General features: G+C 31.3%; 1 protein-coding gene across 1 annotated transcript; it reads left to right on the top strand.

The window, feature by feature from the left end:
- The first annotated feature begins 2,921 nt into the window (after nt 1-2,921).
- Nucleotides 2,922-5,273, top strand: LOC112525193 (thylakoid lumenal 15 kDa protein 1, chloroplastic). Its single transcript, XM_025135205.1, has 8 exons — nt 2,922-3,062; nt 3,146-3,274; nt 3,378-3,473; nt 3,659-3,731; nt 3,866-3,927; nt 4,015-4,096; nt 4,864-4,924; nt 5,024-5,273. The coding sequence occupies exons 1-8, from the start codon at nt 2,973-2,975 to the stop codon at nt 5,073-5,075; spliced, it is 645 nt and encodes a 214-aa protein (XP_024990973.1). The 5' UTR covers nt 2,922-2,972; the 3' UTR covers nt 5,076-5,273.
- Nucleotides 5,274-12,022: the final 6,749 nt, after the last annotated feature.

The raw sequence follows: 12,022 nt of genomic DNA, 5'->3' as shown, positions 1-12,022 counted from the left end.
CTCGTTTTATTCGAAGGTCGTAAGATGCTTCAATTACGAAAATAATGGAGTTTTGAGTTCATGCATATAAATGGCAAATTTAATTAAGAGGTTGATCGAAAATCATGTTTGGAGATATTACATTTTGATAGTGTACGGGGATAAAGTTGGATACAGGCTAATGCCTTCACGGTAACTAAACTAATCAAACGAGAGTAAACGATAAACAAAAAAGGTCTACACCGTTTGAAAATAGCCGACTACGGGTCCGGCTAAAAAGCCATTCGGCCATGTAAAAAAAAAAGAAACTTAGAAGCATCTGTGCATGGTTTGTGAAGTAGAATACCAAACAAATGGAAAATAGAAAAAGGTGGGGTGGTTGGGAGAGTTATGGAAAAATATATAAATTCATTTGTAAGATGCAGGAGTTGATGAATATATATGTATATATATATTACACATTGGTATAAATAATTAAAAGAAATCATGGGCAAAATATTTATATAGTATGTGCGTTGGAAATGGTTTCATATCAAAATTTACATATCAAAATTTAAATCGAAAATGAAGGTACATCTCGGTACTTAGAAAGGATTATTACCTGTGTAGGGTTGAGAGTTACCAAGTGTCGGGCACACCTACACTAAACCAAGGTGAGTCTTCATGAGACTTTAACTGGGATGCATGCTTATGTACAAATTATTTGAGCATTACGATATTTTTTATATGCATGTTTATGAGTTTATTACATGTATATGAATTATTATTGTGGGTTGCATGCTATTTGTTTACATGTTTTTTAAACATTAATTAGCATGTTATAAAAGAATTTATATTTTTGTCGGGTATGGGAAGGGGTCAAAAGTCATAAGGGATGACACATCCCAGGGATGGGTGACCGGACAAGGGATAGCCGTGTAACCCGGGGAAGTGCCGATGACAGTAAGACCTTAACCCGACGGGAAATTAAGAGATCTCATTATTATTTCAAAAGGGTTTGAAACAAATGTGCATGTTAATTTATTTCGGGTATTGCTTATTTTATGCATGATATGAAATGTATGATTGTGCATGAAAACCATGAACTCACTGAGCTTTATAAAGCTGACTATTAGTGTGCATCTCAGGAGCTGGGTATTCAAGAACGGAAAAGGGCAAAGGTTCTGCGTAGGAAATAGAACTTTTATTCGAGTTATAAATTATAAAATCCAGTAGTTTAATTGAATTTATGTGTAATGTAACCCGATATGGGATGAGTTAGTTTTGAGATATATATTTACGATTAAATTATTGTAAGACTTCCGCTGCGATAAGACTTTATTAGCCGCTAGAATTTGGAGTTTATTTTATTTTATTACGTAGCACCTTGTAATTGAAATGAGGGTGTTACAATAATAGATCCAGATCCTTTCTTACGCTTCTCACTTTAACTCTCCTTCTCACACGATCCTCACGTCTCGCAAGCAAGTGCCCAATATGAAAAACATCAATTTTGATTTCCAATTCATTTTGGAGAGATTACTCTTACTCTTAAATTAAACGGGTTATTATGGAAATTGATCAAATCTTTTTGCAATGTTACTTTTCCCAAGTTATATTTCACTTGTTTTTGTTGGTCTTTGAGTTTTTAAAGTGTGGATTGAATTTTATATTAAATTGATTTAGTTGATATTTGTCTGAATTATTCTGATTAATTGTTCATGGTATAATTATTAGCAACATACTTTTACGATTATTTGCAGTCTCTATCATGTCTAAGCACCTTGCGATGTCCGATAAACCAAGGTACTTTTTAATATTTTATCCATTACGTAACTAAGAAAGCACTAAATAGGTAAGAAAAATCAAATACCATGTTAGAAAACTGCACATTGACCCATATGTGGCACAAGCTTTAACGTTGTGTCAGACATGGACCTTGAGCCACGATGGCTGCTATGGCAAGCCTTCTAGAGCATTGGTGTCTATTTAGTATCGTTCTTAGATGTGATTATTAAAGTGTTTTTATTGATGAACATGTTTTGTGAAATATCAATTAATCTATGCAGTAAATCATCTTTTCCATATGAAACCTCATTTTTCTAGGTTAATGTTTCATATTACTTTTCTAAATTAGAAAAAATAAATTTGACTTTCACAAGTAGTTCCTATATGGAATATGAGAGTCTAATTTATTTGCATCATTTTATGTTTGGTCTATCTTTTTGAAACATTCTGGTACTCAATATTTTTTTTATCACAACTTATATAGTTTTTGAGTATTCTTACCATATTTTTATTCAAACATACATTTTGCATTTTATTTTTCAATTAAAGTTGCAAAAACTATTAACCACTAAATAATGCACAAGTCGATCTTTAAAGGACAAGAAAAGAAATGATGTGGGTTAAAAAACACTGTTATCGAACTATTAAATTTCAAAATCTTTGACCAATGAAACATAGTAACTTCCAATTATATATTTTCTGATTTACAATTTAAAATCACAATGAACTATAAAATTAGTATCGAGAGAGACGAAGGACCAAATTTGATGGAAGTGTCATTTGTAGACCTTTATCTAATTTACATATTTAGTTATTATGTTTCTGGACCATGTTTAATTTTTATTTTTATTTTACATTTTGACTTGTCTAATGATATTTTCTAAAGGGGTGTTTGGGATTGCTTATAAAAACAACTCATTGACTTATTCTGGTGTGATACATATAATAAGCATTTTTGAATGTTTGGATAAACAATTTATACTGGTGCCAAATCGATAATAAGAAATTTTTGAAGAAGTTTAAACCCTTCTGACTTATAAGAAATTGATAAATACTTTTATAAAAAAAAATTTGTTTCAAACGAAGCAATCGAGAAAAATGATCACATAGCCGAAGTGTAAAAATGAATATTTTTATGAATTTGCCTAACGTCCATGACACATAAAAAAGTGTAGAAATGTACGGATTATCTATATCCATATGATTTCTCCCCCACAAACTTGACAATGGCGGTTCTCAACTTCCCCTTGTGTTGCTCCAAACTCCAATGTGTTCCCCTTTCCAAACCCTCTCTTCAAATCCCTTCTTCTTCACAGGTGCCTTATCTTTCTCTCATTTTACGATCAATTTCACTGTTTAATATCATTAACATCCATGAAATCTTAAATTACATGAACAGGGAAGGACCCAAGTCAAAATAACTAATGATTCTTCTTTCAATTTTGGGGAATCGTTGTCCAAAGTATGTATAACAGCTCTGTTCTCTGCTTCCCTCTTCTTCGCCACCGATCCTGCTCTTGCATTCAAGGTTATTTCACCTCTTCTGTTAATCGGAACGTAGTTTTTTGAAATCGTAACTGGATTTTGAAGTTTTCAAGTATTTGATTGATAACGTTTGTGAAATTATTTAGGGTGGAGGACCGTATGGTTCTGAAGTGACTCGAGGACAGGATCTTACCGGAAAGGATTTCAGCGGCAAGACTTTGATCAAGCAAGATTTCAAAACGGTATCATGATACGAATTTCAAGTTTCAACGATTGAAATCGAACCAAATTCATTACAAATTTTGAAATTGATAAGCTTCGGTTACGATTCCAATGCCATCTGATTGGAGTCCCCAAACACAAATTGTCAATTTCATGATCTATTTTTGCTCTAATTGTTCCCTCTTTTCCCCCCCTTTTGATGTAGTCCATTCTGAGACAAACTAATTTCAAGGCTGCAAAGTTACTTGGAGCTAGCTTCTTTGATGCAGATTTAACAGGTTTCTATATGCCATTTATGTTCGATTTTTGTATCTCATTTCAGGATTTCCTCAAGATCTATGGATTTGGCATGCCAATTTCACATTCTGGAATCTATTGTATATCATTCACACATAAAAGTTGATGATTTCAGGTGCTGATCTTTCCGATGCAGATCTTAGAGGCGCAGATTTCTCGTTAGCAAATGTAACAAAGGTCTGAATCCTAGATACGATCCATCGTTCGAAAAAAAGCTTATAACAAGGAATTCATTAAGACGCACGATTCTTGACTTATCAACAGGTGAATTTGACAAATGCTAACTTGGAAGGAGCACTTGTTACAGGGAACACATCTTTCAAAGGATCTATCATAACAGGCGCAGGTACTGTTATAAATTTGGAGTATGATTTCTGTATATTAAAACTCAATTGCAGTAACCACAAGGGTGGTGCCTGATTGGTTTGAGCTTGGCTTCAAATGTCAAAAGTACCAGGAGGTCTCAGGTTCAAATCTAAGGAGGAATAAAAATCCCCTTGTGGTCACGGAGGTTCAAATGCGGTGACTCCGGACTATCTGCAAAGCAGGTGGTCGTCCTGAGATTAGTCGGTCGCATAACGGGTTGGATATCCAAGTTAATAAAAAAAACTCAATTGCAGTAGTAAATAACCACTAACAGAAAATAACTAACCCCCAACAGATTAACTAACATACATAACTAGACAAAACTACCCTCCCATCTATCGACTTTGGATGACTAACCAGTTCACACGCAGTAGATGCCGTTTGTGTGGATGAACGAGACACCAGTGACTGTTTCTTAGATTTCAAAGAGATCAAGGAGTCCCCCAAGAGAACAGAAGATCTAGTAACAGATATTCGACTGTCCGTACATTTACCCTGACTTGAATCACGATAAACTTGTAATACACATTCAAACCAATATGTGAGCCGACAAATCCCAGGCGACCTGCTTTGTGGGTAGCCAGAGTCACGGCATTTGAACGTACGTGGCCACAAGGGGATTTTTATTCCTCCTTGGATTTAAACATGAGACTGACCTTTGGAGCCCAAGCTTAAACTAATCAGACACCACTCTTGTGGTTCGTTTTTCATTTTTTTTAAGACAACTTGGTTGTAATGGGCATGCAGATTTCACCGATGTCCCTCTAAGAGAAGATCAAAAGGAATATCTTTGTAAAGTTGCCGATGGGTAACATTCTACTAAGCTTTACAACATATTATGTTCATTTCTACACAACACACACACATATATAAAGATAGCTCACTGCTTCTTGTGCATCGTAATTAGGGTGAACCCAGTGACGGGTAATGAAACACGAGAGACGTTGCTTTGCAAGTAGCCCGAGTTTATCGATCTGTTCGTGCAGCATGGCTTGTTAGGAGACGATGATGTGAATGTAAGTTGTGTACAAACTGTAACATGTATCAACTGAAAAATTTGGTACCAAGTATAATTCGTTGGTACATGTTATAGGATTTTGTGATCTTCATTCTACTATAAGAAAAAAAACCATGAATTTTTTAGTTTTCGCTATCGGTTACAATTTCGTGAGCAGTGATTGAACTGAACGTAAAATGTATTGTTGAACCAACTTCCGGATCTTCTACCGAATCTGATGTCACACCTTGGGGCTGTGCAACATCCTCAAATCTGGTTAAAACGACGAATTTAAAATTTTCCATAATACAACAAATAAGGGGGTAAATTCCTAACTATTAATCAATACTTGAATTACTTCGAATAACAAATCTAAGATCAACATTAATAAAGATAAACCAAGTCATATTTAAAAACTAAGTTAAGGACGAGTGTTACTATAATCGAATAAAGTCGTTATTTTCAAATGTGGAAGATGTCAACAAATCGTTAGATCCTTCCATGCCTCTAACTAGCATTCAGTTCACATAGTATCGTACCAAACCTCAACAAAGACCTGATGGACATGCCAACAAATAAAACAGGTTAGGCTTAACGCTTAGTGAATTCAAACAATGTTCATCATAATCATAAAAAAGGTAAAATTGAAAGACTGTTGATTTAAATTATAATTTCGCAAATGAAATTTCATTATCGTAAAAGTTTCGAAACCCACCATTTTCTTCATGAAAACTTATTAATCAAAATATACGCAACCAAAACTCAATACGCACGCAACCAAGAATAAAGCTAAAAAAAAGTAAAACGGAAAACATAACTTAAATCAAGTCTTTTTTACACAATTAACTCATGCTTACCCCTGGGAGGGTATAAAACATCTGAAGATGACGAAGAGACCCGATTTATCATTCGTTGTAGGAACACATAAATAAGCCACAAGCTAATGTTATTAGCTGCATCACTTTCATTTAGTCAATTGTGATCGAAAGCTCGTTCACTAGGAAATTACTTAATAATCACAATACCTATTTTCAAGCTACAATAAGAGATGAATTGGAAATTACATAATAATCTCAATGTCTATTTCCAACAAAAATAAAAGGAAACTCACGTTAGACTCGTTCACTTGGAAATTACATAATAATCACAATACATATTTCCAAATTACAACTTGAGAATCTCCTCCTTTACGTATTCCATAAAACCGACTTCTATGCTTATGGATCAATTGCATTCTAGCCATAAAATTACACAACTCCAACTGAATAACTAACGTACTCAAAGCATGTAATATATTATATAATTATGCCATACTTGCATATAATTCCAAAAGCTTGACATAGAGCAATTCAAAACCGGACAAATGTCCCCAAGACCCATTAAAGTCAAAACCGAACCAAAAGCTCAACAACCCAATTGATTATTTCATAGAAGTCGTCAAAAGCAGTAAAACGTATTTAACCCATGTTTATGCCAAAAGAAAAGTTCTAAAGACACGATTAACTCAAAAACACGTTATCAATTGAAACAAATCATTTTTCCAATTAAAATCATACCAATTATATTTCCAAAACATCATATAACACAACATTATGCATTTTCCAAAACCAAATACATTAAAATGCATTTATCACCAAATACTATCCATTTATACAATAAGTCATTAAAGAACCTACATTTGTGATTTATTTACCCAAACATAAGTATTTTACAAGATTTATTAACCCAATTTACCAAATATGCAAACTTAGTCAAATACTCAAACATTTGGTAAACATCAAGTAAAACACTTTAATACTTCAAAATACTCATTTTGGTATGTACATAGTTTTCACATATCAACGTGAACTCACCTTATTACTAGATTTAGACTAAATCTAGGTTTTATCCCAAACTTGAGCTTACTTTAGTAAAGAGCTTAGATCTCCAAGCTAGAACTTTAGATCCGACATTTCCAAGAACTCAAACTACTTCTTTAAACTCCCCAAACCCTATAAAATCACCACAAAGTGGTGAAATGAGTTGAAGACGCAAAACGGCCAAACCTTAGGTTAAGAGATAAAGATGTGATCTTACCTTCAACTTCTATGAATCCCAAAATCATCAAAGAATCTTTAACAACCACTGTTCCCATATTGAAGAGCTCAAAAAAACAAAACCATAGCAAAAAGAATCGTCCAAAATAGAGTTGAAATGAGGGAGATAGAGCAAAATGAAGAAAACCCCCGAAAATCCTTTTAAGCCGTCCAGGTGACTAATGCAACTTTGATCCAGGTTTACCCACTTCAAAGTCACCCGGATGGTTTTTGAACATGTCATAAACAGTGCCAAATACGACCTTAATGCGGGTTTAACCGCATGAAACCGCATTTCACTCTGTTACTCATCCTAAAACTCATTTTCTTGAGTTTAAAGCATCACTAAATATCCCATGCGTAAATTGCTCCCGGATAAACGAATATAATACTTTAGGAAAGAAAATACAGATAAATTCTAACATTATCAAGATAACTAAATTTCAAGTGTTACAGGCTGCAGTCCCTTCAACCTTCCATTAGTCAATCGGACTTTTTCACGATACCCTACCAATTATAATTAACTGGTACATGACTACTTGGTATTCAAGGAAAAAATAGTACTATACTAATTCAATCCCTAATTTAAAGTAGCGTTTCAATATGCTCTGTGGATGTGTTCCACTTTTTTAAAGTTATATTTCTTATATTTTATAAATAATGATCAAAACGTTTTTAATTCATATTATATTGTCATCTAGTTTATCAATTATTTTTAACCAAACATGACCAGTTTCACTATCAAATAGGTCCACATTTCCGGCGGCTCTATCCGTCGGCAAAAACATTTCCGATGGATAGAGTGGCCGGAAAAAGAGGCACCGGTGAATAATTTTCCGGTGGATTTTTTTTTCCGGCGGAATACGACCGCCAGAAATTTTCCCTTGGTTTGTTTAAAAAATATTGATTAAATTAAGAAAATATTTTTATTTTTTAAAAAAAATTTGAATTAAATTATCGGCGAAAATTTCCGCCAGAAATTCGCCGGTAAATTTGTCCGCCGGAAAATTGATTTTATTTGGTAAACAACGACTTAGGGGTTGTTTGTTTTCCTCTTAATAGTTCCATTAAGAGGCAACAACTGAATTATTAAGAGGTGAAATCTTATTTGACAAAAAAAAAAATCTGTCTCTTAATGGTTCTAAAAACCTCTGAATGATTTTGTATCCTGAGCATCCCTTAACCATTAAATGTCCTGATTTCATTGTAAACAATTACCAAACAATTTTATTTCATTTTCTACTATATCATAAAAGCCTCTTAATCATTTTGATCACTTAATCATTATGCACCAAATTATTCAGCAACTGTCAAACAATCCCTTAATCATTTTAAATAATGGTTTGCAAAGAAATTAATAAATTCTAATATCTAAGTGCATAATTGAAAAATAAAATAATACCCCAAGCTTATTAAAAAGCAACTTGAAAAAAAAAACTAATATAATTATAAATTTTGATAAATAAAGAAAAAATATCTCATAATTAAATTGTCAAATTCAAACTGGGGTCTATTTTGATTTACTTAATTATTTAATTAAATATAATGATGATGAGTTAGGGGTCAATATTGTTTGGTAGGAAAAAATGTGTTTTTTCTTGGTAATACGAACTCCCATCCATCAATTCCGAATTATTTGTCGGTAGGGCGGTTGGAACTTCATGGAAGCAAACTACTCGTAAATTCTCATTTTTAATTAAATTTGGCTCCTGAAAATTAATAATCATTTTCTTTTTTACGGAATAAATTGCGTTTGATTGTATCAAATATCAAACAAACAACTTGTCATTCTCAGTTCTATACTAAATATAGCTCCCTCGAATAATCCGATTTTTCTGTCCTCTTGTTTTGTTCAGTTATATCTGATTCGATCTAATATAATCTGTATATCAAATCTTAAAAGGACATAACATAACATCATTTTGGTGTATGTTAAATTGAAGGTTTCATTATAGGATGTATGACAATATGGTAATTTGCATGAAGGTGTAAGTTACTTTTTTCTTATTTAATGAGATGTTATAATTTAATACTTTCATGTTTGATGGATCTTGATTAAGTCATCATATTTCAAGATTCTTGATTAGTCCATGGTTTTGGCCGTTTTAATGTTATCATTGATTTTCTAGTTTTTGGGCTATGTTTGTTTATAGACGAAGAATCATGGAAAATCAACCTGAACACTTGTATGATTCGTTGTTACATCTCCACATGATGTTTCAGAAAATGATAATTAATGAAAACAATCTCGCAAAAAATTAATTGAAATTATTGTGTTTAGTGAAGACCGTTGTGTTCATCAGTGAACATAGATGTCATATGAATTATGTGTTCGTAGGGGAACATCTTCATTGATATTGTTCATGAGTAAAACTCATTTATTTACCAGTGAATGAAAACCATATTAATGAAGGTGTTCACAAATGAAGTTATAGTAGTGAATCATTTCATTTAAGATAGTAGTCATATATATTTAATAGTTGTATTTCTTAGATTTTTGGTTACAAAACCCAAATGAGAAATTATTGGGTTATTTGGGTTTAATAGATGATATCTCATTTTTTTCAATAATATCCTTGTTCACTTACGTTCACACCGGCATATAACGCATATGTTTCCATCTTATTATAAGAATGTCATTGTTGATTTTGAATTGTTGATCTTATAAATCAAATGATAGAATTGGTTCACAAAGCTAACACAAATTATTGAGTTAACTAAAGAACCAACCCCTATATATATATATATATATATATATATATATGTATGTATATATATATATATATAGAGAGAGAGAGAGAGAGAGAGAGGATGTTTCAAATGTAACTCATCGCATTTGTACAACCAATGCAACCAATTAATTGAGATATTTATGAAAATGATAAGAGTTCATTTATTATGATTTAAATATTTATGGAAGATGAATAAAGTTCATTAATTATGATCAATACTTTATATTATGAAACCATCAAAACTTTTATGAAATTACATATTCATCAAATTAAATGGACGATTGAGATTAGATTGTATTGGTTGTACAAATGTAAAATGTTGTATAATAACTCACCTCTACATATACATACATATATGTATATGTATATATATACATGTATGTATGTATGTATTACCCAAAGAGTAACTAGGACCAATTTAATTAGTCTATGTTTTCATGTTCAAATTGAATATTTTCCGATTTTGATCATTTTGAAAGGAGAAGATAGCAGATCCAATGACGATCTTATAATAAGAACAAAAAAAAAAATTCTCGATCAATCCTCTTGGCCCTCATTTTTCGAGAATAAGAAAAATGTTTTTCAAGTTTGAATTTGTTCTTTTAGAATCTGAGTTCTCCTACGTCATTTTCATTTACCTACTTTATTAATTTTTATCGTTAGGTTTAAACGGAAAACTGTTAACATGTCATGAGAAATCATGATCACTTGAATAACCTCAATGAATTAATTATATGTGTGTGGACACCGAAAACCAAATGAGTTTGGGGTTTGTTATATTGCAATTCTTTATATAATGATTTGGAAAATCGAATAATTGATACAAGACGCTCATCAGCGATATATATATATATATATATATATATATATACATGCAACCAAAAAAAAGCAAGTTATAGACCATGAAAATGTGACATTAATTGTAGAGATTTTGTTGTTTAATTAATTATAGAATGACAAATTAATATAAAACAAACTAATAATGTCTCATTTGACTTTGTAGTTTGACGTTATCTTGAAGCAATGACCAAAATGATTCTAAAACACATCCGGATTTGTACCTCCGCAAAATGTTAAATATTTCAACTAATCGTCCAATTTAAGTGTCATAAGTTCCATTTTAAATGGGATTATTTAAACCCAAACAAACATTTCCATCCTAATTACTTATTTGCAAATCCAATATTGCATATATATTAACATATATACCCTCAATATTATATATACAAAGTGTGTACGTCAGGTTCATACGAGAATTGTAATTAAATAAGAGAATAAAAAGTAATCGAATCACATGTGATTTTATACTAAAACCATGTGTGAAATCACATTTGATTAACGCGAGGTCACGAGTCTCGTCGTCCGCATACCTTCACATTGACCGTTAATGTAAAATAATGTGTGATTTTAGACGTCATTTAGTCGTTTTCGTGATCTTTTTATTTAGTTATATATTGTTTTCATTTCAACTTACTTCTCTCTCTCTCTCTATATATATATATATATGTATATATATATATATATATATACTAGAAGGGTACTCGTACAATGCAGCGAGATACATCTTGATTTTAATGTTTTCATTTTTTTTTTCAGTCGATGTTATAATACGGTTTTATGTGGTTTTGAGAAAACGATAATTTTTTAAGTTTTGAAAAAAATATAAATACGAAAATATCATAAAAAATGAAAAAAAATATTGATATTAGTACGAAACTAACTATTTAAAATTTCTTCCTTTTTATGTATTTCTTTATATTATTTTTTTTTAATTTTTGGTTTAATAATATTATTCTTTTATAAAGATAATAATTAAATATTTTGTTAGAACTCAATGATTATCCTAATTATATTTTAGATTTTTTATATTTAAAATGAGATGTTTATTCTCTATTTGATTATGTTTTTGCAGTTAGTTACACGAATTCAAACATAAAGCTTTAATAAATTGTACATATACAAAATTTACTTTTAATCTTGAATTTTAAGTAATATACATTAATAAACGATATTTCATGTACAAAAAATGATTTTTAAGAATTTTTATCAAATGTTTTATAATATAGTGTATATATATATATATATATATATATATATATATA

This window comes from Cynara cardunculus (genome assembly GCF_001531365.2).
Source record: "Cynara cardunculus var. scolymus isolate 2C chromosome LG 13, CcrdV1, whole genome shotgun sequence".
NCBI classification, from domain to species: domain Eukaryota; kingdom Viridiplantae; phylum Streptophyta; class Magnoliopsida; order Asterales; family Asteraceae; genus Cynara; species Cynara cardunculus.
Note: the sequence above shows the minus strand (reverse complement) of the source record. Positions and strands in the feature narration are given on the sequence as shown.